The 27,498-nt window shown below is 58.9% G+C and overlaps 1 protein-coding gene and 1 long non-coding RNA gene across 4 annotated transcripts; one reads left to right on the top strand and one right to left on the bottom strand.

Annotated features, from left to right (window-relative positions):
- Positions 1–2,445: 2,445 nt before the first annotated feature.
- On the bottom strand, positions 2,446–27,498 carry RAP1GAP (RAP1 GTPase activating protein). Of its 3 annotated transcripts, none has more exons than XM_089899531.1 (23): positions 27,203–27,498; positions 24,305–24,340; positions 23,253–23,300; positions 21,961–21,999; positions 21,297–21,482; positions 18,027–18,130; positions 17,705–17,783; positions 17,276–17,329; positions 16,096–16,179; positions 15,793–15,893; positions 15,530–15,659; positions 14,321–14,476; positions 13,784–13,855; positions 13,087–13,173; positions 12,520–12,657; positions 10,563–10,694; positions 7,541–7,650; positions 6,462–6,617; positions 4,769–4,892; positions 3,679–3,781; positions 3,187–3,290; positions 2,877–2,918; positions 2,446–2,501 (listed from the first exon to the last, which is right to left on the bottom strand). In XM_089899531.1, the coding sequence occupies exons 1-22, from the start codon at positions 27,275–27,277 to the stop codon at positions 2,910–2,912; spliced, it is 2,127 nt and encodes a 708-aa protein (XP_089755657.1). In that variant the 5' UTR covers positions 27,278–27,498; the 3' UTR covers positions 2,446–2,501; positions 2,877–2,909. The 3 variants fall into 3 exon arrangements, 2 of the variants coding, with proteins under 2 accessions (XP_089755657.1, XP_089755666.1); XM_089899540.1 differs by having other exon boundaries at positions 6,462–6,575; positions 27,203–27,496; XR_016388693.1 differs by having other exon boundaries at positions 2,456–2,501; positions 3,187–3,321; positions 6,462–6,575; positions 27,203–27,497.
- Positions 8,125–12,608, top strand: LOC111163299 (uncharacterized). Its single transcript, XR_002641734.3, has 4 exons — positions 8,125–9,417; positions 11,158–11,356; positions 12,020–12,293; positions 12,501–12,608. It is a non-coding gene; the product is annotated as an uncharacterized LOC111163299 (long non-coding RNA).

Raw genomic sequence — 27,498 nt, 5'->3', positions numbered from 1 at the left:
AGAGGAGGGGAGGGGGATTACCAGGGGACCCACTGAGCCCAGGGTTGCCCGGGGCCAAACCCAGGTGGGCGGGGTTGGGGAGTGGATGTGAGTCACCACCCGTGGGTGGCCCCAGACATCTGAGTGTCACAGCAGGGCCCTGTCGGGAAAGCCCCTGGGGTGCACCCAACATCATCCTGGGGAGGGCATGGAAGCTGTGGTGGGGAGGGGGCAAGGCCAAGGCATGGTTAGTCCCGCTGGAACCCAATTCTGTGCCCGCGCCCCCAGACCCCAAATCGCCCAACCTGCTCTTCCTCCTGTGCTCCTACCTCAGAGGATACCCTTCCATTCACCCAACACTCAGGCCAGGAAACCCCCCCCTCCCCCGCCCCAAGGTTCCTCAGGTCCTCCCTGCCCACTGTCCTGGTTACCCTCCACACCCAGCAATGGCCTCCTGGGCCCGCCCCTCCTTGGGCTGACATTGCCCAGCCAGTCCCCACCAGCAGCCCCCTCTTCTCTTTCTACTGCTATTTCGCGTCCTCCACGGCTCCCCAGTGCCCTCAGCATAAAGCCTTAGCCCCTTGGTCTGGCACCCAAGGCCACGTGACCTCTGGCCTCATCTCTGCGCCATCTCCCTGCCCATCACCACCTTCCCATCATTCGGAACTGCTGGCTCCCTTCCCGACTGCAAGCAGCACTCTCTCGCCCCCTACCTTTGCACCTGCAGATCGCTGCCCAGGGCCACTGTCCTAAGCCTTCCCAGGATGCTCGGGCACCGCTGCTCCGGAGTCTTCCCCGTTCTTCCCTCAGCCAGGCTGGACCCCACGCTCTCCCCTGCCCCCTACCCCGCCAGGGCATTCGTCACCCTTTATTGTAACCGCTCTGCACTGTGAGCTCCTTCCAGCAGCTGGACAGATTCATCGCCATCTCCCCACCCCCATCATTCCAGGTAAGCAATCCCTTGGCGCCCCCAGGTGGCCACATAGGGGAAGCCCTTGCGCTTCACTGGTCATAGGAAAAGAGAGGAAAGCCGATCCTTGAGCACCCACGGGGTGCCAGACGCTGTGCTAGATGTTCCACCTGCTCCAGCTCAGTGAATCCTCATGACGAACCCTTGGGAGAGGTACTATCGCTTCCGTTTTACAGAAGTGGAAACTGAGGCTCAGAGAAGTTTGTAAGTTTCCCAGCGTCACCCAGAGAGTTAAAGAGACCGTGTCAGGACTCCAATCTAGGTCTGCCTGATTGGACCTTCAAAGCCACGTTCTCCCCGCTGTGGAGAGGGGAGCAAGGTGGAAGAAAGGGCAGGGCCATGGGGGGGGAAGCCAGAGCTGGTGGTCACGGAGCCCGCGGCTTGGCCCTGGAGGTGCTCGCAGACCCAGCTGCTGATTCGGGGGGTGAATAGGCTCTCCCTCGCCACCACGGTGCCACTGAGATCTGTCGGGTTGATCCGGGTGGGGGGCGGGGTCACATGAAGCCACACCCGACTCGGGGTACAATAGCGATAAATAGAATTTATTTTGTACAACTGTTACTGACATACACACGGCCACGGGGGGCTTCCAAAATGGGTGTTGGGGCCAGGAGGCTGGCCTTTGGCGTGGCGCCTAAAAAGTGTGGACAGACGCACACAAGGATGTGGACTCACAGCAGCTGTGCCTGGCTGCCCCCTCCGTGGTGGGTGAGGGTGGCGCAAAGGTGCGGCCCATAACTCTAGGCCAGCTGAGACCCCTCGGCCCGGCGTGCCCAGGAGCATGGGAAGGCAGGGGTTAAGCTGGGTGCTGGCTGAGGAGCCAGGCAGCTCCCACTTCCCCCACAAGCGGGTCACTCGTCTGTCGTGGAGGCAGTGGACAGGGCATCGGCAGATCTGCGGTAGAGACTGAGGGTCCAGGAGGGGCAATGGGCACAGCCTCGGCCCACCGGGGGCCCCAGGAACCCCAAGAAGCAGGGTAGGGTGATGGGAGGTCTCTAGGACGACAATCCTCCATTCTGGGGCAGGTGCATGGACTCACAGCCTTCAGTGACCTCTGAAATAATCTTGTCCATTTATAGCAGAGGTGCCCAGAGAGGGAGAGTGATTTGCCCATAGTCACAGAGCAGAACCCAAATTAAATGCTAGGACTTAGGACTCCCAGACCAGTGCTCATTCTACCACACCTCACACCCCACGGCCTCCATAGTAGGCTCTGTATGCACTGAGATGTCTCAATCCCCCCTTCCAGCTCACTCCCCCTGAGTCCAGAGGGGCACCCAGGGGTGATGGATGGCCAGGCCTGGAGTCCTGTTTCAAGTGACCACTCCCTGCCCCAGCCGGCCCCCCAGCCCAGGGGGTGGGGATGGTGCCAGCAGCTTCCCCGCTCCCAGGTCTGGATGGCTCCGCCCTGCAGAGACAGCCCAGACAGTGGGCCAGGAGGAGGGCTGGGGAGGCCGGGGGCAGCCCACAGGCTGGTGCTGGCCTCGGGGGCAGAGGTCCCGTCTGCCTGGATTTGACACAGCATCTTCACCTTGTGCTTCTGCGGCCTCATCTGCAGGGTAAGGGGAGACGGAGGCGCCGTGAAGCAGGGGGACAGATGCGGAAGGGCCCACCCTTGGAGTTCCAGGCTCTGGGTCTTTCCATCCCACTGGGAACCCCCTAGACCCCTCCCTCCCAACAATTCCCAAGTCCCTTTCAGGCTCCCATCAGATCCTCCCAGAAACTCATGGGCAGAGGTGAGGCAGCATTTATTAGCCCCATTGTACAGATAGGGAAACTGAGGCCTGTGGTCACCTAGCAACTGAGTGGCAGAGGACTCAAACCTAGATACATAGCTCTCACCCAAGAGAGGTGACAGAGGAAGAGAGAGAAGCTGGCCCACCCCCGCCCTCTCCCAACCAGACAGAAGCTGGGGGCTGGTACTGACCTGCTCAGTGTCACCTTCAGAGGGGCATCCTGGCTAACAGCCCTGCACAGAGATGGCGGCAATGCAGGTGACAGGACAGACGACATGGAAGATACACGCAGGCAGAAGTCACTGGCTGTGCCCAGGCTGGACGAGCCCAGTCCTCCAGGATTAAGGGGGGCCCTTGGTCCAGCCCCCATCCCTGGGGACCCCTGGTCGCTTTGATGCCTCTCCCCAACAGCCAATCTCCCTCCCAGGTAGGGCTCCCCATAGGGCCAGGCTCCAGGCCACCCGTCCCCACAGTGGCCAGGCCCCTGGCGGCTGTGCGTACCAGCTGGGGCATGTGCTGTTCAGATGCTTCCAGCTGGATCTTGATCTCGGGACATGCAGGGTCCCCCGACTTGCCGGCGTCTGGGTGGGGTGACCGAGAGGGGCCTGGGGAGGGAGGCAGGAGGGAGCCACCTCACTGGCCGCGGGGAGGCACCAGGGAGACGGGGGGCATGGATGGGCGGTCGGCACCAGTGCTCCCCAACCCCACCGAGCCCCTCCCTCTGGGACTCCCACCCTTAACTCCCTTCTTTACCCCCCTCCCTTCCTGCATCATCCTCCAAGGCCTTTCTGGAAACCACCAGCCCTCCAAGCCACCAACCACCCTAGGCTGGATAATGACCAAGCCCACTGTCCCCATGTCAGGGGCAGTCCCATCACACACCCACCACCTGGGGCCTGAGAACTGCTTTTGACCCTCTGTGCCCAACCCTGTCCCCTGCCCACCACAAGACTGGCCCTGCTTGTGGCGGGGGAAGCTGGCCCTGGCCAGTACCTGGGGAGCTGCCCCCACTTGTGGTGCTGACACTGTCCTCCAGCCACGTGCTATAGATGAAGGAGTCCCGCTTGTGGGGCGTCCCCGAGGATGAGACACTCTCCTGGGGATGGGGGAGGAGAGAAAGAGGGAGGTCAGCCCTTGGCCATGGCACTGGCTTGGCTGCCCTCTCCCCTCCTCACCAGCCCCTCGCCGCTGCAATCCACAACCCCTCACCCTTGCCCCTCTGCAAAGAGGATGAGGGCCCAGCAATGTCTGCCCCAGGGGGGACCGAAGGAGGACAGAGTGGGAACAGACACAGACCCAGGCGCGCGCGCTCACACGCACACGTGTGCTCCCATTCATTCATTCAGCAAACATTTATTGATGTTCTCGTGAGCCAAGCCACCGAGAGAAATCAGGAAAGGCCCCAGCCCTCCGAGAGCTTGAAGAGGAGAGGAGAGACAGGCTGTGAAGAGACTAGTACAATTCCAGACTAGTACAAGCCCCACAGGGCAGGGCCTTGGTCTGCACTGTCCCCTCTGCCCACGCAGCACCTGGCACGGGGCGTGGCAAGGAACAGCGCTCGCCAAAGGACTGTTGAGTGAAGCATGACAGACAGGTTCCAAGGACAGAGCCCAGGGTCTATGAGAGTGTAAAGGGGGCTCCTAACCTACCCTGGGACCAGGAAGGCAGGCTTTCAGGAGGAGGTGACATGAGGCTGAATTGAGAAGGATGAATGCGAGTCAGTCAAAGTGGGAAGGAGGACAGACAGAGGAAATGGCATGTGCAAAGGCCCAGAAGCAGAGTAAGCCTTGTTGGTTTGGGGGACTGCAAAGGAGGGCAGAATGGCTGAAGTGGTAAGAGACGAGGGTGGGGAGGGAGGGGCTAGATCTTCAACGGCCTCAGAGATTGGGCTGTGGGGGGTACCGGGGAGCCACGGAAGGCTTTAGAGTAAGAGAAGGTCAGTCTGCATTACTCCTTTGGGCTGAGTCCCTTGATCACAACTCAACCACACCCAGCCTCATGCTTCCACCCAGAGCATCTCCAGGGACCAAAGAGCACCCCTTTCAGGCCGTTGTGGGGCACCTCCCCTCCCTGGGCCTCTCACCAGGCCTGTATCGTCCCCGTCCACACCCTCTGCTTCCTCCACGACGCTGGCGAAGCTGCTGGCACTGGACGAGGAGCGGGAGAAGTCCTTCAGCACTTCTGCTCTCTGAGCTGCTGTCTCCGCTCTGCCACAGACAGCGTCCTATCAGCCAGCATCCACACTGGGCACCTCCTGGGCCAAGACCCCATGCCCCTGCCCTCCCGGCCCAGGGCGGCCCAGCCTGCAGCCAGCCAAGTGCCTTTTTGGCCTCTTACAGCTCCCTGGGCCTCTGAGCCTCCCCAATGCCACTGTCCTTGCTAACACGTGGATCCTATCATGCCCCTCCCCTGCTCAATTCCCTCTCCTGGATCCCCACTGCCCCAGATAAAGTCCAACTTCCTTGGCTGGATGCTCAATCATAACTATTAACAATACTGCCATCTAGTGCAGGTTTGCTCTGTGCCAGGCACTGTTCTAAGTGCTTTTACCCTAGTTATCTCATTGCTATCATTATTAGACCCACCTTATAGAGGAGCAGACACCGAGGCACAGAGAGGATGGGCACACAGCCCGAGGTCACGCAGCCATAGGTGGGAGAACCGGTAGGACCCAGGCCTTCCAACTCCACAGTCTACTCTCTTTTAACTCTCTCACAATTTTGTCCCATGCTCAGGGCCTTTGTGTCTCCTGCCTGGAGTCTCACTCCTTCCCTCAAATCCCAAAAAAAGTAAATTTACCTTTGGAAAACCAGCCAGGGGTCGCCTACTCAAGGAGGCCCTCCCTGATTCTTCCTTGCTGTGGGAATGACCCTCTCTGCTCAGCTTTGTCTCTCCCTGTCCCTGTGGCCCTTTCCTGCTTCTCTGTTCACTTGCCTGACTCTTCAGCCCAGGCCGGGTCCTCTCCACAGCCCCCTCACCCCCGGCAGCCAACACAGAAGGGGCTCAGCCAACAAGCACTGAACGGAGGGGCAGCCTCCTGGCTGGCCTCCCTGCTTCTGCTCCTGCCCCCACCCTCAGAGCCTTCACATGGTGACCACAGTCAGCTTGTTAAAGCACCACTACTCCTCTTAACTAAAATCTTCCAAAGCCTCCTTGCCAGTCTCAAAGTTCTCACATGGCCTTCAAAGCCGTGACCTAGCCCCCACCCGCCTCTCCAACCTCATCCCCTCCACTACCGGTGTCCGCCTGGGCCCAGCCTCACTCATTCAGCTCCAACTGCACCAAGCATGCCTCAGGGCCTCTGCACTTGCCGTGTTTCTTACCTGAAACCCTCTTCCCTCTGCCAAGCCACTGTAAGTCAGACCTAACAGGGCTGACTCCTCACTCAGCTCCCAATTCAAACCCCACCCCTTGGTAGATGTCTTCCCTAAGCACCCACCTAACGCCCCACCCCCACTCATTCTTCATCATATCCTCTGCTTTATTCTTCTGTCATCACTATCTGGAAGTAGCTTATTGGGCTATGTTGCGCTGGACTGTCAGCTCCACGGGGCAGGGGCCGTGTATGTCCAGCTCACTGCCGTCTTGCAGAGCTTGGCATGCACAAAGTGCTCAGCGGGTGTGTGTCAAAGGAGGACCTAGGAGAGCAATCAGGCCCCCTGCCGCCGTGGTATGGCTGTGTCAACACTCCTGGCAGGCCTGGGCCCAGACAGGGGGTAGAAAGAATGGGCCCGCCACACCCAAGCCCCCCGGCTCAGCATGCCCCGAGCCCCAACCTGTTTTTGGTCGTGGGCATCTCTGGGGAGCTCTGAGTGGATGAGTTCTCCGACTTGGGCTCCTGTGAGACGTGCCCGCTGTCTGGGGTCTTCTGGCCAGCCGGGGGGCTCTCCCTGCGGGGCACATGGGGGCAGCGGGGGGATTCAGCACCAGGCCTGGCATCAAGGGTAGAAGGAGGCCCAGGTGGTGAGAGGAGGTCATGGGTGCCTCCTGCCTTGTACCCACACCCTACATCCTCAGGGGCCAGACCCAGAGCAGTCCCTGCAGCTCCTGGACTGGCCTGGCCAAGGAGGGGGCAGGTGCTGTGGGAGCACCTACTGAAGACCCTGTTATGGATAAGGAAACTGGAGTCCATAGATGGGAAGGAACCTGCTCAGGGACGTGCAGCTAGGACATGGCGAAGCCAAGACTCGAACCCTGGGTTCATGGGATTCTGGGCTCTCTTGCCTTTGAGGACAGTGCCAGCTCCACTCCTGAGGCCTCAGTGCACCTGCTCCCTGCTTCACATGCACTGCACACCCCCCCACAGCAGCGCCATGCCGTTGGTTGTGTTCTTATCCCCATTTTTCAGATTGGGACAGTGAGGCTCAGAGAGGTACAGTAACTTTCCCAAGGTCACACAGCCCCAGTGTGGTGGAGACAGGACTCACACCCAGGAACTATCCTCTGCTTCCCGGAGGCTCTCTGCTGGTACTACGGTGTGCTGTCCACACCCCGCACACACAGATGCACTTATAGACCTCCATGGACCAGGCCTCAAATCCCAGCTCTGCCCCTCACCAGCTGTGTGACCTGGGCAGGCCCCTGACCCCTTGACCTGTGGCTCCTTGATGTGCAAGGTGTGACCCCCTGGGAGCCGGCAGAGCTGGGACTGGATGATAGGGCTTCATGTTAGGTGACGAGCTGGCCGTGGTGCCTGACGCAGAGCAGGGACTTGACCGTGTAGCTGTCACCGGTGGGGACAGAGGGGGAGAAGGGTGGGAGCACCCTCTTGCCTGCTGTGCTTTGCCACTGAATGGGGGTCGGGGGGAGCCAGAGGAGACTCAGGACGCCATCCTACCCTCTCTACTGCACCCACCTTTTCTCCTGCACCTCCTGTATGTTCTCAATGCCGATGGCACTGCTGCGGCGTGAGCCGAACGGGCCCGACTTCTTCCTGGTGGGGCTCTTTCCAGGAACAATCAGGGACTGCGGGGAGAGGTCCCAACTCAGTACCCACCTGCTCCAGGAGCCCCTGTGCCCCCCACATGCCACCCTGGGGCCCTGCTGCCCAGGCCCTGAAGCAGAGACAATGAGCAAGAAAAATGAGAGAACTGTCCATCTCTAGAGAGGGCCGTCCTAATTTATAGATAAGGAAACAGGCCCAGAGAGGGCAAAGGCCCCCCTGAAGTCACACAGCAGGTCTGGACCCAGCATCTTAGTCTAGGAGAAGAGCAGAAGCCTGAGGGAGCTGGACAGCCACTCTGGGCTGGGACTGGAGGAGGCCAAGTCCTCAGAATGACTGCTGCCTCTTTGCCCCCAGGACTTCATGGGACCTGCAGCCTACGGGCAGTGGGGAGAGAGTGGGTGAGGCAACCCAAGCCCCTGCCCCCTGCTACACCTCGGAATCTCCAAACCGGCTGGGGGAGGTTCTGGCCCAGCAGTTGAAAGATGCCCCCGAGCCCAGGTTACACATATACAATGGTGGGATGCCCCAGGCACCAGAAGCATGTCCCCTATTTCTCTGGGGAGGCGGGAAGGTGGGCCCCATGGAGGCACAGATGGGCAGAAACCCCCAGGCCAGTTCATGGTCGGGACAGGGAGTTAGGGCAGAGGAGGGCGGTGGCGCTCCATGCAGAACTGGCGATATTGGGGGACGTGCAGCTGGACAGAGGGTCTTTAGGTACCAGATCCTAAAGGCAGGGACTGGGCCAGAGTCCCAGGGGTCAGGGCAGGGCCAGAGCCCCTGGTGGGGGGGGGCACTGGCACTGGCACAGGTGCCAGCCCTCGGGCCTGTCCCGGGGGGAGGGGGGCAACGTCCCCAATATGGCCTCCGTCCTGAGGGCGAGCAGAGAGCAGCGCGTGCAGGCAGCCTCCAGAGACGGCGGCCCCGCGGACGACAACCTCTTCCACGGTTCCTATGCCTATGGCACTGCCCCGGCGTCCGAATCTACTCGCACTTTTCCCAGGAATAAGCAATGACTGGCAAGCAGCAGAGGGTGGGAGCAGAGAGAGAGAGACAGGCATAGAGAGGGTCAGAGAGACAGAGATGGCGGGAGGGGGAGGCACAGAGAAATGAGACAGGGAAAGGAGGGAAAGACAGACAGACACAGACAGACAGGGACAAAGAAGAGAGTGGGGCAGGGGATTGAGAGAGACAAGGCCGGGGAAGGGAAGGAGAGAAGAGGTGGGAGGAGACACAGAGAGAACAGAGGAGAGAGATTGACAGCCACATGAGAAGGGGTGCAGAGTGAAACATGGAGAGACAGACACAGAGATGGACCCGGGGAGCAAGACGGACAGAGACGGAGAGGGAGGGGCAGGCACAAAGGAAAAATCAAGGGCGAAAGCAGTTTGAAAGAGGAGAGGGAGGAAAAGGACAGGTGCAAGAGGACAGAATACACAAGTGTAAGAAGGTGGAGGGAGGCAGGGGGTGGAGGAGGGGAAGAGAAAAAGGGAAGGGAAAACAAGGAACGAGGAGAGAGTGGAAGGAAAAGGAAGCAACATGAAGAGAGGGGACAGTTGTGCAAAAACAAAAACAGAAATGGGTCTGGTTACTGCCACGGTGGGTGCTGCTGGTCTGGCCCTGTCCCTGGGGCCCCTCTACAGCCACCCACAGGAGGCTGGGCCACTCTGGCGGGGAAGGAGGGGAGTGGCTAGTGAATTGGGGTTGGAGGAGGGTGGGCCTGCTTCTCCAGTGACAGTGGGCTTGGTGACTGCTGGAACACAGAGGACTCGCCCTGCCTCCCTGGCCAGGTCAGCCCATGGGGCAGGGGTGGGGTGGAGGGGGTCCCTCCTGCCACATGACACAGCCTCATAGCACTGAGCACAGGGCTTGCTTGGCATGCAGCAGTCAGTCAGTAAATGATGGGTGGGTGGGTGGATGGATGGATGGATGGACAGACGGATGGATGGAAGGACGGGTGGATGGAAGGAAGGAAGGAAAGATGGATGGGGAAGGGGCAGCAGAGCAGTAGGTGCAGTGCTGGGGGTGACCACTGGGCAGTGGAAAGCAGACTGGCCCACAATTGAGGGCCTTATTCAGCCTTTGTGCCCAGCACACCCCCTGAGTATTAGTAGCAGAATCCCACAGAGCCTGGCAGACAGTAAGTAATCACACAGTAGGTGCTCACTCAGGAGAGGCTCACACAGAAGCCCAGGTCCTGACACACAATAGGTGGGCACAACCACAGAGGCCCTGGCACATAATGGGTGCTCACGCAGCTCATCTCTTGACACAGAGAAGGTATTCACTGATATCCAGGGCTTATCACAGCAGTCCATTTCCTGACACATGGTGGATTCTCATACAGCAGCTCAGGGCTGGGCACACAGCAGACACTTACAGAGTTAGGTCCACGCAGTAGCCCAGGATCTGACATACAATAGGTGCTCACAGAATCTCAGGGCCGGGCCCACAGTAGGTGCTCACAAAGTACATGTCCACACAGCAGCCCGGGTCCTAACACACAGTAGGTGCTCACACAGCAGCCCAAGTCTGGACACACAGCAGTGCCCGCCAGCATCTCAGAGCCAGGCATACAGCAGATGCTCACACAGAAATCCAGGGCCTGACACACAACAGGTGCTCCCAGAAACTCAAGGCTTGACAGGAGGTGTCCATACAGCAGCCCAATCCCCAGCATACGACAGACAGTAGGTGCTTCATAAGAAATGTGACACAGAAGCTGCCCCAGAGCAGACACAGCTGAATAAGGGGCCAGGAGGTGGGGCGGGCTGAGGAGCTGGGGAGGGGGCTGCAGGCTCTCAGCATCCCGGTGTCACAGCCTGGGCACCTGACCCCGTGGAGGGCAGTGGCTAGACCTAGCCTAGAGCCCAGGATGAGCCCTCGGACAGCAGGGCAGCGGGGGGAGGCGGGGCCCCTGGGGGAGGGCACTCACTATTCCAGCCGCCTTGGCCAGGTCCGGGTTGTTGGGCGCAAAGCTCCCGCTGTGGCTGGTGGACACGGTGTTGGGCTTCTTGTTGCTCAGCCCCATGGCATCCATGGACTGGCTGCGGCTCCGGATGACCCGCTGCGAAGGTGGCGGTAGGGGTTTCCTAAGGCCCCACCCCCTCAGGGAAACCCAGGAGCCACCGACGCCAATCTCGGTGACCCCAGGAAGTCCCTTCCCATGAGAGCACACAAGAGTCAGGTCCACATGTGCCAAGGGTAGTGTGGGCCTTGACTCTGCCACCAACTTGCTGGGTCACCTTGGGCAAGCCACTCCACACCTCTGAGCCTCTGAACCTCATGACCGGTCGTGCAGTTGTTGTAAAGACCGCAGAAGACGCTGGGTCGTAAGCAAAAGCATGCACAGAGAGACCTCCAGAAACCCCAATTCCCTCCTTTTAGCATCTCTTAGGACTTGTTTCTTCCTTGCTTTTCTTCCCTCCCTCCCTCCCTCCCTCCGTTCCTTGCTTTTTTCAGTCAATCTGCACTGAACGCTCACTTCAGGGCTAGGTACTTTACATTTGCTCTCACTCAATCCGCCCCAGGAAGCAGGCACTGCCACCAAGCCCATTTTACACGTGATGAAACTGAAGCAGAGGTGGGTCTGGAACCCAGATGCCAAACCCAAACCCTTGACTGTGGGCTCCGCTGCCTCGAAGAAGGTCTGTAACTTAAGCCCGGTCCACCATCCAGCACTCACCAGACGTGGGATCACTGGAGCCGCCCTCAGAGAAGACACCCCAGGTCCGTGTTCCTCCCACCCACTCCCTGTCTCCAGTGAGCAGAGGCAGGGCTCTCTTCAAGCCTCTTTCTCAAAGAAGTTCTGTTCGCCTCAGCCTTGCTGGGCTAATCCTCTTATGCAAACCCACACCTCCAACTTTGTGGCCTGCCCTGGGGTAAATGTGAGGCCCCAATAGCCTGCTGGGCACCTGGAGGATGGGCAGTCCCCCTCCTGTGGGTGGAGGACACAGTGGCAAAGAGGCCACCGCCTGGGGACCTGCAGCCTGGGGGAGTCCAGGCCCTGTGGGGGGAAGAGGAACTCTCTCCTCCTCTGCCTCTCACTTGGGATGGTAGTTGCTGAGGTAGATGGGCAGGGCTTTGCATTTTGCTTCTTAACTTAGATTACACTGATCTAACTGCTTCACAAATAATTCTCAACAGTTGTATGAGGTAAGTTGCCATTACCCTAAACAACAGATTAAAAAACCTGAGGCTCAGAGAATGCTCAAGCTGGTGGTAAGTGGCAGAGTTGGGATTTGAACCCAGGGTGTCTATGCTCTTAACACTAAGCTAAACCAGAGATAGCCAGGGTGGGTCACACGGCCTAAGGTCATGCAGACCAGGTCCCTCTCCTATAGCCCCTCGTTCACCTCCCTTCCCTGACCTCTGTTTCTTTCTCTCGGTCAGGACAGAGGCTTCCTCCTCTCTTCTTTGCCTGCTGACCTGGGAGCCACCACCCTTGGCACCAGAGGGCTCCAACCTTCAGCACAGCTCCCAGGCAGACTCCGCCCCCAAGCTTAGCCCCGCCTCCAACCATCAACTCCTCCCCCAGCCAGAGCCCACCTTACAACTCCCAACCGCAGCTCTACCCCAGGACAAGACCACACCCCCCCACAAGTCTAAGCCCACCCTAAAGCCCAGGTCCACCCAGAGGCTCACCATCACCCAGACTCTACCCCAGGTGCGTGCCCACCTAGTCCGAGCACACGCCTATTAACTCCACCCGTGACTCCACCCCGAGCCACGCCCCCACCCGACTCAACCTCCAATGTGAGCTCACCTCTAGCCACACCCCCACACCTTGTAGCTAACGGCATCCCCCTACTCTAGCCCAACCACGTGCCCAGATTCCATCCAAGCCAACCACATCCGTCCCCTCTGCACCCAGGTAGACCCCTGCTCTTCACCTTGAAGGACTCGAAGAAGCCGCCGCCCCCGCCGCCGTTCTCCATCTTGTCCTCGTCTCCACCCAGGCCCATCATGGACTGGCTGTGGATGTGCAGCTCCTCATAGAGCGTCTCCAGGAGGGCGGCCCGTGTCCGCTCCTGAGGGCCAGGCCGGGGCCGTTAGGAGAGACCCCAGGGATCAGCCCTTCTTCCCACATTTGCAATCGTGGCCACCTTCTCTGAGTGGGAAGTGGGCCTGGGCTCCAGAAGCCTAGACGGCTTCCCTCAGGCCCCTCCGCAGCACAGGCAGCCCCCAGGGCTCGACGTGGCCCCTCAAAGATCTGACTTCATGTCCCCACGCCCCTCCTCCACTGCGTCCTCTGTGGCAGCCGGCCTACCTCCAAGGCCCTCCTGAGCATTCCTTATGAACCCTTACTTCCTCTCCCCTGACCCTGGCGCTGCTCATCTGTAAATCTGTCCTCCCCCAGGCAGCCTTCCCTAAGGCCAAGGTCTGAACACAGCTCTTCTCTCCCCAGGGGCTGAAATTCTACGGGGTGGGGGGATTCACCCCCAAGAACCCATACTCACCTCCAGTTTGGCAAACTTCTCTGCCTTGTAGCAAGCATATTCAGCATTGATCAGTTTTGTCAGCAAAAATTCCTGGAACTCGGGCCCCTGGGAGCCCCCAGCGTGGAGAAGAGAAAGGGGGGTCAGGCGAACACAGAGACAAGGGGCTGGGGCTCCTGAGCCACGCTCTGCTGGGGCCTGGGGGCTGCCCTCTTCACTCCCAGAAGGGCATCTCCTTGGGCTCAGCTCCCCAGCCCAGGCACCTGTGAGCCCTATGCCCTTCATGGCTGCCCACCCCTTGGGAGAGCTGGGTTGGGGTCTCCCACTGCCTCAGTCTGGGGGATTGGGGGGCGCTGAAGCCAAGGCTCAAAGTGAGGGCTCCTGAGATGTGAGAGAGATGTGTGCCCCTCTCCCCAAACATTTTAGAAGAAGGTTGAAATTGTCAAGAAGACAACAGAAGTGAGGAAAGGCCACAGAGTCTGCTATACAAAATGTAAAACAATGATATAGTCTGTTCTGGGACGTTGTAAAATAAAGTCACAGTTTTTATCAAGATGAACAGAAAAGCCAGGCCCCAGCTGCTCAGTTAGGGGAGCCCGGCTGCCCTGGCACACAGTGGGGCTTCAGGTCCTCGTACAGTAGAATGTGCACCCTCTCAGCCCCCACCCATTTAGTCCTGCTCTGCCCATGATGGGGGGGGCTGGGGGCTGCCCCTCACCTTCCTGAACACAGCAGGGTCCGGGAGGGGTGGCCCGAAGAAGGGCACGTCGTCTCTCGCAGTGACGGAGACCTGGAAGGGAGGGCAGCTGTCCCCATGGAGTCCCCACACCAGCCAGAAACCACTGATTCGCCTCCCTATCCTGCCTCGTGCTGGGCACAGGGCTGTCCCTTGGCGGGGGAGGTTCAGTGACTGCCGATTGGATGGATGAACCCCAGGATTTCAGCTCCTCCATCCTTGGTCCTGAATTTGAGTGGTGGGAAGGGGTGGAGGGTCTCAGGAGTCATGAGGATGGAGAGGGAGGAGGAGGCTAAAGGGCGGAGAAGGGTAACCAGCCTCTCTGAGGGGAGGGATTTCAGGGGGCAGAAAGGGCGGGATGGGACTCCTCCATCATCAGAGCAAGAGGGGGGCTCAGAGCCCTCCGGACAGTCCCCCCACTTACAGTTAGGAAAACTGAGGCTCAGAGAGGCCTCACAGTGAGTAAGGGTGGGGCTGGGATGGTGGCTGGTGCCCTTGGGAAGCTCCGAGATCACCCACCTTGTACAGGGAGCCATTGGGGCCCCCACTCTCGGCCTGCACCACCACATAGGCATGCAGAAAGTTGGACGCAATCATGTCCGGCACAAAGGGCGTGTTCTCGTCCTGGAAGACCACAGCCACGATGTCGTTCCCGATGTGCCGCTTCCGCTGCAACTGAGCACAGGGCCACAGCCTTCACCACCTGGCCGGGGGCCCGCAGAGTGTGGGGAGGGTGCCCGCAGAGGCGCAGGGGGCTTGGAGTAGGCAGGGGGCATGTCTAAGGAGTTGCTTCCCCCAAAACTATGTGGTGAGAAACTTGTCTTAAAATTATTCTCGTTTTCTTGGAATCCTGTGACAGATGAGAAAACTGAGGCCAAGACAGAAGTGACTTGCAGGGCCCTACAGTGAATTAGGGGACTTGAACCCGGGGCTCTTGGTCCCCAGGCCCTACCTCTCACCCTCCTCCTGTCTAAATACCCCAAACATGGGCCCCTCTTGAACAAATAAGTTCCACTCAATATATCTTTGTTGTTAAAATGAACAGAGAATCTATTAAAAGAAAATTAAAAGACATTAAAAATAAGGAATAAACATTTCCATTTTTCTCACATGACCCCTGTATCCCCCTGTACCCCTGGAGTGGGGGCATGGGGAAATAAGGAGGACAGCCCTGCAGGAAGCTTAGGACAAGGTGACAAATTTCCAAGTTCAGCTCCGGGAACATGCCTTGCACTTCCTCATCACCAGGCCTTTGCAGAAGATGGAAGCCATTCTTTCCCCCAGAATGCTCCTCCTCCCTCTCCTACCTCCTTTGCCACCTAAAAGTCACTTTATCTTGAAAGCTTTGCCTGACTCCCACCTCTGCCCAGTCTAAGTGCCCCCATGTGACCTGACAATACCCTTCACTTCCTGTAAAAATACTCGCATTTACTGAGCTCCTGCTGTGTACCAGATACTGTTCTAGCCACTCTGGGTGCATACCCTCGTTTATGCTCACCTATAAGGTAGGTGCATTATCCCCATTTCACAGATGTGGAAACTGAGGCTTTCACAACATCGTAGTAGCTTGTCACCCTGCCCCAACTAGAGGCCACAAGTTGGGGGACTAGATCATTTCCATCTCTCTATCCCAGGGCCCACTGAGTCTGGTGTGGTGGACACTGAATGGGTAGGTAAATGGGGGACAGGAGGGCAGGTGGGAAGCAGGTGGGTGGGTGCCCAGGCTACCTGCTGGGCGTCCCCTTCTGTGTAGGGCAGCTTGGTGGACACGTGAAACATGATCTCCTTGTTGCGGAAGTTGCAGTACACAGACTCGGTTCCCGTCTGCCCGTGGGTCACGTCCAGGCCTCCTCGGAACCTGCCCCAGGCCCCCCAGGCCACGGCTCAGTCTCCAGCCCCAGCCAGGCCTCCACAGGGCCAGGACGGGGGCTCCCTCCCTGCCCAAGGGCATGGGTCATATTATCCTCTGCTTGTCCCACCCCAATGCTCACCCCTTAAAGTCCTGCAGTTTGACCTTCTGGCCAAGGAATTCGAGGAACTCCACGAAGGCAGGGCTCTCCTCGTTGGTGCTGAAGAGTTCTTCCTCGGAGGTCTAGGGATGCACAGAGGGCAGAGGTCATCGAGCTGGGCCTCCTACCCCCATTCACACCCAGGAAGGCTGAAAAGGGGACCTCTGACAGCCCCTGAGCTCCTGGGAAACTGAGTCCCTTGGCAGGTGCTCTCCCTGGCAAAGGTCTGAGGTCCCAGGTACATGGCCAGATGTGTCGGGGGCAGGGAGGAGGAGGTGAGCACACCTGCCCAAGCTTCTGATAAATGACTCCAAACTTGAAGTTATTGCTGATGACATGCTCGTCGAAGGTGACAATGAGGCGGGAGGCCTGCGGGGACAGGACGATGGGTGAAACACGCTGCTTTTTCAAGTTGCCGTTTATTGCTCTATGTGCCAAGCGCTGTGCCAGGCACTCCACATGCATCCACTCATTTCCTCCTCAGAACAAGCCCGTGAGGGAGGCACTCCCGCGGACTGCATCTCACGGATGAAGACGCCGACATTCCGAGACCTTAAGGAACTGACTTGCTAAGGTCAACAGCTGGCAAATGGCAGAGCTGGGACTTGAACTCAGGTCTGTTGGATTCCAAAGGCTAAGCGCACTGCTCCTGAGTTCTGCTCATAAGCTCCCGCCCCTGCTCTGCTCTAACACCCAACTTGTTCCCCGGCTCCTCTGTAAAGCCACCTCATCATGCTAGAACAGGCCGAGTCCCACCAGTGTGCTGTGGAGCCTTGAGCAAGTTCCCCTCCTCACCTTGGGCTTTCGGTAACTGAGAAGCAGGGCCTGATTTCTGAGGCCCCTTCCTTCAGGGGACCTTTCCTGGACCACCCGCCCTTCAGCGACCTCACCTCACTGTGGAATTCAGTCAGAGCCACAGGCTGTACGTGTCTTTCAGGGCCCACCTCTTTCCAGAAACCCCCTGGCTCACTGAAGACAGAAGTCCCTCCCCTTTATCCCACATCGTCACAGTGCCTCAAACCCAGCACCCAGCACCAGAGCTGGAAGTGCCGCTGCCGTCTGTGGGGCGGCACCTATGGAGGTGCCTGTGTTACTCTCTCTCCCCAGGTCCCCTCTGGGGTCAGAAGGCAAGACCAGTGGAGCCTTGGCTCAGGAGCAGATTACCCTTAGGAGGGTCCCCAAATGGCACTGAGAGTTTCCAGAGGTAAGGAAGGCTCGCCTCCAAGGAGGACAGCACTAGGTTCAAATGCAGGCTTCCTTATCTGCTGTGCATCCTTGGGTAAGGCACCAACCCTTTCTGGGCCTCTGGTTCCTCTTCCACAAACTGGGGACTTTGCAGGGTTATTGTGAGGTTTAAATGAGAGAACTTAGGAAAAATGCCCTGCACACAGCAGGTGCCCAATAAATGCTTGGCCCCCTAGTTACCCACCCACTCCCAGTGAGCAGGGCCCAGATCCAGCCATACCTTGGGGTAGAGCACAGGATAGAATCGATCCACATTCACGTCTTCACACACCAGCTGCGGGAGCAGATAAGGGAGGGCCTGAGGGTGGGGCCTCTGGGCCACCCTGGCCAAGGTCTGGGGGGAGGACAGTGGAGGACAAAGAGGGGACAACCAAGGCTGAAGGAGGCTCACTGTCACTCAGAATGGGGTACAGAGAACTGGAGCCCCTGTCTCCAAAAGGTGCTGTGTTCTAAAGAGTGCCCAAAGCACACAGCCAGCACGTGGGCATCATGGGAACACGTGAGCGGCAGGACCCTGGAGACAGGCCACAGCAGGCAGGCCAGGATCTGGGGCTAAAGATGAGGGTGTGCAAAGGCGAGGCTGCAGCCCAGCTCTGTGCCCACCTGAGATATCCACGGGGGGCTCAGCATGAAGGATCAGAGGCCTCACCTTTGCCATCTGGACCACGTTGGGGAACTCAGTGAGGCAGGAGATGGGGATGACGTCATGGTATGTCCGGCACTTGGTCCTGGGAGGAGAAGACCCATGCTGAGGGGCGAGGCAGCGCAAAAGGGAGATGGGAGCCCCTCCACACCAAGTAAGACCAGAGAGGGCAGACCCCAGGGAGGTCCAGAGGTGATGAGGCGGTCAGGCCTGGCTTGGGCACTAACTTGCAGGGCAACCTCAGGCAAATCCCTGGCCCTCTCGAGTGGGTAAAATAAGATGGGCTCTCAGGTTCTGAGAGTCACAGGTCCCCTCACCCCACCCTCACCTGAGCAGCAGACGCAGGTGTTCCTGGTCCCCGATGACATCATACTTGAGTGAGAAGACAAGGTGGCCCAGGGCGGTGTCCAGTGAGTAGTAATTAAAATGCTCCTGTGGTGGGAGGCGGGGGCCAGGGGAGAGGGTGAGGCTGAGCCTGAGGCTTCCAGGAACCAGACGAGAAAGCCAACTCACCCCCGGATGGGGGTCCTTCACCAAGCAGCAGGTGTCCGGGCTAACAGCACTGTCTGCCTCAGAGAGACCTGCATTCAAATCCCAGCTCTGCCACTTGCCAGCTGGGTAACCTGAGAAGGTCACCTCACCTTCCTGTGCCTCCGTTTCCTAGTCTATCAGATGGGGGTGAGGCCCACTACCTTGTGGGAGGGTGGCAGGCACTGAAAGAGAGAGTGCCGGGTGCAGAGTAGTTGTCCTCTTCAGCAAAGTCAGGACCACATCTGCACCTGCATGGCTGTCTCCCAGCCCCCGCCCCTCTCAGAGCTGGGCACACAGTAGGTGCTCAATAAAAATACGTCAACTGACTGATTGTTTAACTGACTGCTCTGTGGCCCCTGAAGCCAGGGCCCACGAGAATCAGGAAATGAAACATCTCATGAACACACTGGCCGGCTGACCGAGCCGGTTCCTGCCCTCCTGCCTCACCTGGGGAAGACACAGGGTGGGGAAGAAATGCTCCCGAGGGCCCAGGGGAACTGCAGCACGGATGGCATCCCCAGAGAGGAGCTGGCAGTCTGGCACCTCCAGGTGGGGAAGCCCCAAAGCCAAGAGCCGGAAGTGCCAGAAGATTTCACCCCACCTGGCCCTGGGTTCCCCTGCCAGCCCGGCTCCTCAGCCACACCCACCCCAGGAGTCATCGTAGAAGGAAGCCCTGTTTAAATACAAACAGCTGTGCTCAAAGGATGGGAGGAAAAAGATGTAGGGGCCAGGGGACGTGCGCCACAAATCCACAGCTCAGGGGCAGTCTGCGGGGACCTGGGGCAGAGTGATGGAAACCCCCAAAGGCTTGGCACTATCTGTGCAGAGGGAGTGGCAGGCACTTGGCAAGGAGGTCTGCACCGAAGTCCTCGGGGTGCGGAGTTTCCCCACACCCCCCTGGCTGGGCCCAGAGAAGCCCAAGGAGAGTGGGCTCAGGGGCCCAGTGGGTCAATGCCAAAGTCACCCTAACTTCCTCCCTCTGCCAGAACACGGCCCACTGCTTCCCCAGCACCCCACCTGGAGCCGGGAATGGCCCGGCCTCTCTGCCAGCCCCTGGGGCCCCTCCTCTCTGTGCTGCCAGCCTGACCCTGGCCATCATGCCTCCTCTAAGACCCCCCAGCCTGTGCCTCTTCCAATCCTCCAGTGCCCAAGGCACCACCTTCATTCTATCACTCACCACTTCTTCAGCAAACTTTTCTGTGCACCAGCTATATGCTAGGCCCACATAGTCCCCCAGGCCCCACCACCTGCCAGACCCAATTAAGAGCCTCTGGACAGTGGCTTCCGGGGATGCAGTTCTCTCTCCACCCACAGGTGGAATCCCCTGCCCTGTTCTGAGTTTGTCCCCATGCAATGGCTCCTGCATCTGGGCCTGCTGGCTTAGTCTCAGTCAACCTGTCCCCCCACCTTAGCACCAATACCCACCAGCATCAGGCTAATGCCCTGGGCCCAGACTGAGCCCACACAGCTTCCCAACACCCCAAGGAGTCACCCCTCCTCCCAGCACCCATGAGTGCATGCACACACGCTAGAAACGTGACCCCTCCCTTAGTGTGTCTTAATGGAAGGTCAGCCAGAGCTATGTCCAGTTCCTAGCTCAGTAACTGTGTGAACTTAACCAAGTCGTTTTATCTCTCCGAGCCTCAGTTTCCTTTTCTGTAAAAATTAGGACGATCCTGATCTCACAGAGTAATTATGAAGATGTAATAATAACAGCTAACGTTTACTGAGCACTTACTATGTGCCAAACATGGTTCTCGATGCTTTTATCATCCTCATTTTTACAGACGAGGAAACAGGCTCAGGAAGGTTAACTAACTTGCCCGAGGTCACACCATCAATAAACAGAAGAGTCAATAGGCGTCCCCAGGCCATGAGACTCCAGAGCCCACGCTACATGCCACCACCTCGTTTGTAAACCGACACAGAGACCTCACTCGGCATGGAACGTGGCACCTACAAGGTCCCAGCGTGTGACCTCCCCTCCAGCTCCCACAGCCTCGCCCAATAGCTCCTGCCTGGAACGCCGCCGTCGTCATCGGGTGACACGAGGACAGGTCGTTACTGGGCAGGGTCCCGGCTCTGGGGCAGGTGGTGGGGCAGGGGTTGTACCAATCCAGGTCACACCACGGAATTACTGTCTTCCCCACCTCAAGCTGCCTGAGGGCAGGGCCTGGGGCTGTTTTGTTTGCTGCTGTATACCTGGTGCCCAGAACAGGACCAGGCACACAGCTGGTGCTCATTATTTGTTCACCCTGACTGAGCCCTTTGTGCTGGACACTTTGGGCCGGACACCATTCTAAATGCCTCACAAACATCGTCGCATTAAAGGCATGAGGTGGGTATCATCACCATCTCCGTTTTTACAGATGAAGAACCAGAGGCAGGGGCTTCCCTGGTGGCGCAGTGGTTAAGAATCCGCCTGCCAATGCAGGGGACACGGGTTCGAGCCCTGGTCCAGGAAGATCCCACATGCCACAGAGCAACTAAGCCCGTGTGCCACAACTACTGAGCCTGTGCTCTAGAGCTCACAAGCCACAACTACTGAGCCCACGTGCCGCAACTACTGAAGTCCATGCACCTAGAGTCCATGCTCCACAAGAGAAGCCACCACAATGAGAAGCCCGTGCATTGCAACGAAGAGCAGCCTCCGCTTGCTGCAACTAGAGAAAGCCCACACGCAGCAACGAAGACCCAACGCAGCCAAAAGTAAATAAAATAAATTTATTAAAAACAAAAAAACAGTCTCCCCATCTTAAAAAAAGAAAGAAAGAAAGAAACAGAGGCACAGAGAAGGTAAGTGACTTGCCTGATGTCCCATGTAGTGACAGAGCCAGGATTCAAGCCCTGGTAGAGTCTCTGTTAACCACTATGCCGTAACACTGCCTTTTGCAATAAATGTTTGTTGACTGAATGAGTGAATCCACTACGCATGCTCCCTGGACTCTGCGACAGACAAACAGCCCAGCCCACGGTTCCGCTCCCTCCCAGGCCCAGCGTCCCCCAGGGCTGGGCTGTGACACACTCCCCAGCCAGCCCAGCCCCCCAACACCAGCGGGCCACACACCTTGCCAAGAAAGTGCTTGCGGTAGATGCGGGCGGTGGGGTTGCATTCCAGCTTCACCTTGGCCGTGGGTGACTGCAGCGGCTCTGTCTCCGGGATGCTGGTGATTTCGTGATTGGTGCCTTCAATCCAGTAGCCCCCAAACTGGGGCAGCAGGATGAGGGGGAAGGGCCCTTCTCGCCCCAGGACCTGAAGGAGGACTCAGCTGAGAGCCACCCACACTGCACGCCACTGGGGGCCCCAAGACACCCCCCATTTCAGACCTGGATCCACTTCTGCCATGGCTAAGGAGTACTAGGGGAGAGCCCAGAGCCTATGTGGGTCCCAGGGATCAAATCCACCTCCTTCAAGGCACTTGCTCCAGCCCTTCTCTTCCCACTGCAGGCACAGGCCCAGATGCACAGAGCCCCATGTCCCAGTCTCAAAGGATGGGAGGGAGTGTGGGGACAGGTAAAGCTGAGAGCATGACGTTGGCATATTTGGCTCAGAGGCCTAAGGGTTCACATGTGCTCTGAAGTCTTGGGCTTGTAAACTGAGTCTCCAACACCCAGAGCAAGGCCTGTGGTCAGGCTCTTGACAAGGAGGAGGACCCGGCTGTCCAGACTCCCTGAGGGAGTGCCTCCTGGGCTCAGGATGGAGATGGGCTCAGTGGGATCCGGGCGGTTACCTCGTGGACGCTCGGGTAGGGAATGTAGTCCTCCTCCGTCTGCAAAACACAAGCAGGGCAGAGGCCCAGCTGGGGTGGGGTCCTTACCCTTTACTTCCAGCCTCCCCAGAACATCTGCTGTTCAGGCAGCACCCCCGGGCTGGGGTTGCGGATGGGGCTGCTTCCTCATCTCCCCATCCCATGTGGGCTGACCCCACGAGGCAGGGACTGAGGCAGGCTTAGCTCACTGAGGGCTGGCAGCCTCTTCTGGGTCTCCTGCCTGGGGAAAAGGAGGCTCACTGCATCCCCAGAAGAAACCTCTGGACCAGTGGTTCTCCCGTGCATCAGAATGGCCTGGAGGGCTCATTAAACTGATTGCTTTGCCCCACCCTCGGAGTTTCTTATGCAGTGCGTCTGGGTGGAGCCCAAGAATTTATGTGCCAACAAGCTCCCAGGTGATGCCGATGCTTCTGGTCTGAGGACCACACTTTGAGAAGCCCTGTTCCAGACAAAGCATCAGCCTTGTGCCCATGAACCCCACTTTAACCCTCATCCTTGTAGCCCTGGGTCCACTCCCCTAAGCCCAGCCACTGATATTCTTGGATTATTGGGGTCCCAAATCACCAACCATGGTACCGTATACCTACCTGGAGGGGCTATGCAGCTCCCACCCCAAGAAAATTCTGAGTCTAAAGAGCCTCCTCACGCCTCCTTTGGTCCCAGGCTTCCTGTTAGTCTCTTCATGAAGGTTGGGGGGTAACGAGGCTACCCCTCCCCATCTCTCCGTCTCTCCCCCTCCCCCTCAGCCGTCCCAGGCAGGAGCTACATGGAGAGGGGGAGCGTAAGCCTCCTGGGTCCTGGGTATGAGTCTTTCTGCAACTGCTGACCATAAGTGGCTTCAAGGAAAACCTTTTACGCAGGCTATCGTGAGGGATGGGGCTTTGATTTTGCGATGGGGAAGCCTGGAGAGGCAGGGTGAGTTTACAGTGGTGCAGATGGGGTGAGGAGGAGCTGGAATGAAGGCCTACAGGCAGGGAGGGGTTCTCCACACCTTAGCCTCCTCGAGGGGAGGGGCTGGGTATACCCTGCTTCCCCCTTGGCCCCGGCACCAGCCCGCAGTAAGGCTACTTCACGAAAGGGGGGCGCAGATTCTCCTGGGCTGGCTGCTCGGCTGGGGCAGCACTTCCCCCACCCCTAGAGAGGGAGTCTGCCTCCCCCTTCCCGTCCCCTCCCATCCCCAAGCCCTTTGGAGAGCACTGCTCAGGAAGCCAAAGGCCCCCAGAAGGGTGGAGTGGTTCCAGATTCAGACCTACTTTGAGGGGTGGTGGGAAGGAGCATCGCTGTTCATCCATCCTGCTTCCCTGCAAAGAGAAGGCAGCACATCCCGTTACACCCTTCCCATGCTGCTGGAAGCAGCACCCCTTCCAGGTAGATGGTGCTGTGGAGGTGCTCCCAGGGCAGGGCGCTGGCCGCCGGGTTACTCAGGCCTCTGCAGGGCTGGCCCTCCTGGAGGGAACGGGGACTGCGGGAGGCTGGCAGCAGCAGGGAGGGCTCAGGGCTCTGGTCACTGCTGGGAGTGGGGGCAGGGCCAGTGTGCACGCTTGTGTGTGAGCTGGGGAGGGAGGCCACTGCATCTACACAGATACGTGTTGTTGAGAGCAAGAGGGAGAGGGAGAGAGAAAGGAAGAGGGAGAGGGAGAGAGAGAGGGGGAGAGACAGAAGGAGGGGGAGAGGTGGAGATGGAAAGACTAAGAGAGGCAGGGAAACAGGAAGATGGCTGGAGACGGGGTTTGGAGGGTGACCCGATATCAGGAAAGCTCCTGAGGTTGGTTCAAGTCCCCTGGCCACCTCCCAACACATACCCAAGCGAAAAACACAGACGAGGGCCTGGAAGACCAGGGCTGGGGAGTGGAGGATGGGCAGGGGTCAGGCAGAGGGGGCGGGGGCTGCCCGGTTCCTTAACACCTCCCGGGACCTGCAGCCCAGCCTCTGGTTGCCCTGTGCCCTGGCATCTGTCCCTCCCCCCATTCCACACAGGGTCCTGCAGAGCCTGTGATGCCTCTTGGGAGATGGGGGATGGTATGTGTATGCGGGGTGGGTTGAGCAACCTACACAGGGATGGGAGCTGGAGAGATGCAAGCGGGGCCTGCGCCCTGGGTCAGTCAGGCAGTTGGGCACTATCAGTCCCCATCCCCAGACAAAGGGCTCTGGACAGCACACTGCCAACATCTCCTCCTGGCACGGTCTGCGAGAGCTCCCGGCCCGTCCTCAGAGAGATGTAGGGCTGCAGATACAGCAAGGGCCCCCCGCCCCCAGTCCAGCCCCCTCTGTGGCTCCCCAGAACGGGCTCCAGAGCCCACCTCACCTGCATCTTTTCAATCATCTCAAACAGATCTGTGTTCTGCAACAGAGATGGAGAGAGCAGGTCAGCACCGGGGTAGCCCAGCTGATCCTGCAAGTCTCCGAGGAGTCTCCACCTGCCCCAGCCCTCCTGGTGCCCCAACTCTGACGAAACACCGTGGACCTGTCCAAGCAGCAAGAGGGAGTGGAAGGGACATCATAGGATGGGGCTCTGTGCCACTGACTGGCAGAGTTTGACCAACTGCCCGGAGAAGTCTGCCCAGAGTCCAGCACCCTCCCCAGGCAGCCCACCCCACTCAGTCCCCTTCCCCAAAGGAGGAGGCTGCTGCCTCAGACAAAGAAGGGTGCTTGACTTTTGGGGAGAGACACATCTCCCCCATGTCACTGCAAGACTGGCAGTGCTCGGATCGGCCCACGGACCCCTCAGAAGAGCCCCAGGTCCCAACTCCAGAGACGAGCCCAGCTGGGATCCTCAGGAGGGTCTGTGGTTCCACTCACCTCTGGAAGGAGGGCCCCATCCTCCCCCCCAAACAGTGTGGGCTGGGCGTCTGTTGGGGGAGAGAATGCTGGGATGTCCCATGGGCCCAATACCTGTGTCTGAGTCCACACATTCCCGCTCCTCCCTCCTCCCTCCTCACACTCCAGCCAGCCTCTCCTGAGGCTAGCCAGGGCACACACAGGGTTAATCCGGGCATCTGCCAGCTGTGCTTGGCAGCTTCAGCCTCTCCAGCGCCAGCTCCCTACGAGCCTTCCTGGAAGGCGGCATCCTTGCCGGCTGGCGGAGCTGGGGGCTGGGCCTGGGAAGCCCCCAGAGTCTCTAGGAGAGCGCCCCTCCCCCAGCACCTCCAAGGCCTCAATTCAGTCGGCTCCTGCTGTCCAGTGAGGGCACTGCCTGAGCTCACACGCACATGTGCTATGGGGTTGTACACCAGGAAACACACACTCCCCCTCTCTCTCTTTCTCTCTTGCTCCAACACACACAGGCCTGCACACCAATATTTAAACACAGTCTCACTGTACCAAAGAAAGCAAACACACAGAAACCCACACGCACAAACCCACCGGGTCTGTGCACATCAATTCTTACAGCTACACGCTAACATACAAATACACGTGTCAGTGTCCTACGTTACACAACAGCACACTCCCTCACACACATACAGGTCTATGTCCCGTAAGAGCCGCACACACAAATGCAAACCCACCCCTGTGCAGATCTGCGCAGCTGCACCAGTAATTGCACACGAAGCTACACGAACGCCACACAACTACTCTCACATCCACGTGCCGAGAGACAAAACAACGTGCGCTCGCAGACACAGGCAGGTATGTTCACAGAAACTGAGCCACAGAGCCCCACTGCCATGCACAAGTTCACCCTTCCCCATCAGTCACACTCCCTGCATAACACACATGACAGACTTGATCCCATAACATTAAATGAGTTTTGAGAAAAAGAAAAAGCATGCGGCAACTATGGAAGTGGTTAATCGCCAAGGATGAGGGGCATTGGTCTGAACCACACACACACACACACACACACACACACACACACACACACTACACGGAGCTGTCTGTTAAAGATCACAAGACACAGACACCCCATGTGCATACTGTGAGGCCTGTCCACAGAGGCAAAACCCACCCTGTAAAATGCACGACAGGAGCCCACAGGAGATGGTGACCCACGGCCCCTGTGGCCACACCCCACACTTCTGAGCTTGGAAGAGACAATTCCACAGGCAATTAGAGCAGAGACCACAGACACACATCTGCAGTCCAGGTAGACAAACACGCCTGTCAGCCAACACCTTGCACAACAGCAACATCAGCATCTGTGCCTGGGTGAGCCACGTAACCTCAGCCCAGCACAGTCCCAGCACCAGTGATACAGGTGCACTGATGTCCCCCAGCATCTGTGCCTGGGTGAGCCACATAACCTCAGCCCAGCACAGTCCCAGCACCAGTGATACAGGTGCACTGATGTCCCCCAGCATCTGTGCCTGGGTGAGCCACATAACCTCAGCCCAGCACAGTCCCAGCACCAGTGATACAGGTGCACTGATGTCCCCCAGCATCTGTGCCTGGGTGAGCCACATAACCTCAGCCCAGCACAGACCCAGCACCAGTGATACAGGTGCACTGATGTCCCCCAGCATCTGTGCCTGGGTGAGCCACATAACCTCAGCCCAGCACAGTCCCAGCACCAGTGATACAGGTGCACTGATGTCCCCCAGCATCTGTGCTTGGGTGAGCCACATAACCTCAGCCCAGCACAGACCCAGCACCAGTGATACAGGTGCACTGATGTCCCCCAGAATACCCCACTCAGGGTAACATGGCCTTACATGGCCAGAAACAACGCACTGGGAGTCACAGCCACATAAACACTGACACATGGTACCGTCACCCAGAGCGCACACACAGCAACAAGTGATACCCACAGATACAGCCTCACTAGTGCATCAGACGCTCTGACACATGGAAGGCTGTGAGTGAAGTGCCCCAGGGCACCAAGCAAAGTTACACTGTGACATTCAGACCCTTCCTAAAGGGGGAAGGGGGTGGATGAAGTGGTCCCAAGGCTAGCGCCCACACACACACGTCCACACACACGCACACACACACACAGAGTGCCCCAGTAGCCCAGAGCCACAGTGCAACCACGAGCACTCTGTTCCGTAGGCAGCTGCAGAAAGAGCTCAAGGCCTGGGACCCCAAGGCAGGGGTGTGCCCTGTGGCCTCGATGGCCGTGTGTCAGCCCAGAAGCTAACACACCCTCCATGACGGAGCCTCGCACACCCGCCCTGACTGGGGCAGAGCCTGCCGGGCTCCGAAGAAGTTGGGCTGATCCGTCTCCCGCAGACCCCCTCGGCCAGGCCGCCTTCGCCCTGGTCCTCACCTGCCAGCCGGCCCCAGAGGGCAGTGATCCCCTCCGAGGACGGCCCGGGGGCTTCAGGGGCCGCGGCTGCGCCATCCTGAGCTCGGCCCGGCCCCGGCCCCCACCCCGGCAGCGCTTTAGCTGACCCAGCCGGCTCCGGCCCGCGCGAGCCCCGGCCCGGGCCCCGCAGCACCGAGCTCCGCGCTCCCGGCTTCGGGCTCCCGCGGCGCGCTGCCTGCGCTGGGCTCGCCGGGCTGCCGGGCCCTGAGGGGGCGGGGCGCCAGGTACGGGCAGCGCGGGGACCGGGGCGGGGCTTC

The sequence above is a fragment of the Delphinapterus leucas genome, chromosome 1 (assembly GCF_059928025.1).
Source record: "Delphinapterus leucas isolate spDelLeu-1000000601 "Yukka" chromosome 1, BTC_Dleu_Yukka2, whole genome shotgun sequence".
NCBI classification, from domain to species: domain Eukaryota; kingdom Metazoa; phylum Chordata; class Mammalia; order Artiodactyla; family Monodontidae; genus Delphinapterus; species Delphinapterus leucas.
Note: the sequence above shows the minus strand (reverse complement) of the source record. Positions and strands in the feature narration are given on the sequence as shown.

Excerpts from the sequence above, each read along its gene's own strand:
- RAP1GAP (XM_089899531.1), bottom strand. The coding sequence starts at position 27,277 with ATGGCGCAGCCGCGGCCCCTGAAGCCCCCGGGCCGTCCTCGGAGGGGA. Across the intron at positions 15,660-15,792 it reads AAACTGCAGGACTTTAAGGG|GTTCCGAGGAGGCCTGGACG; the intron begins GTGAGCATTGGG and ends GGCCTGGGGCAG. Across the intron at positions 3,782-4,768 it reads ACGGGGACGATACAGGCCTG|GAGAGTGTCTCATCCTCGGG; the intron begins GTGAGAGGCCCA and ends CCCCATCCCCAG.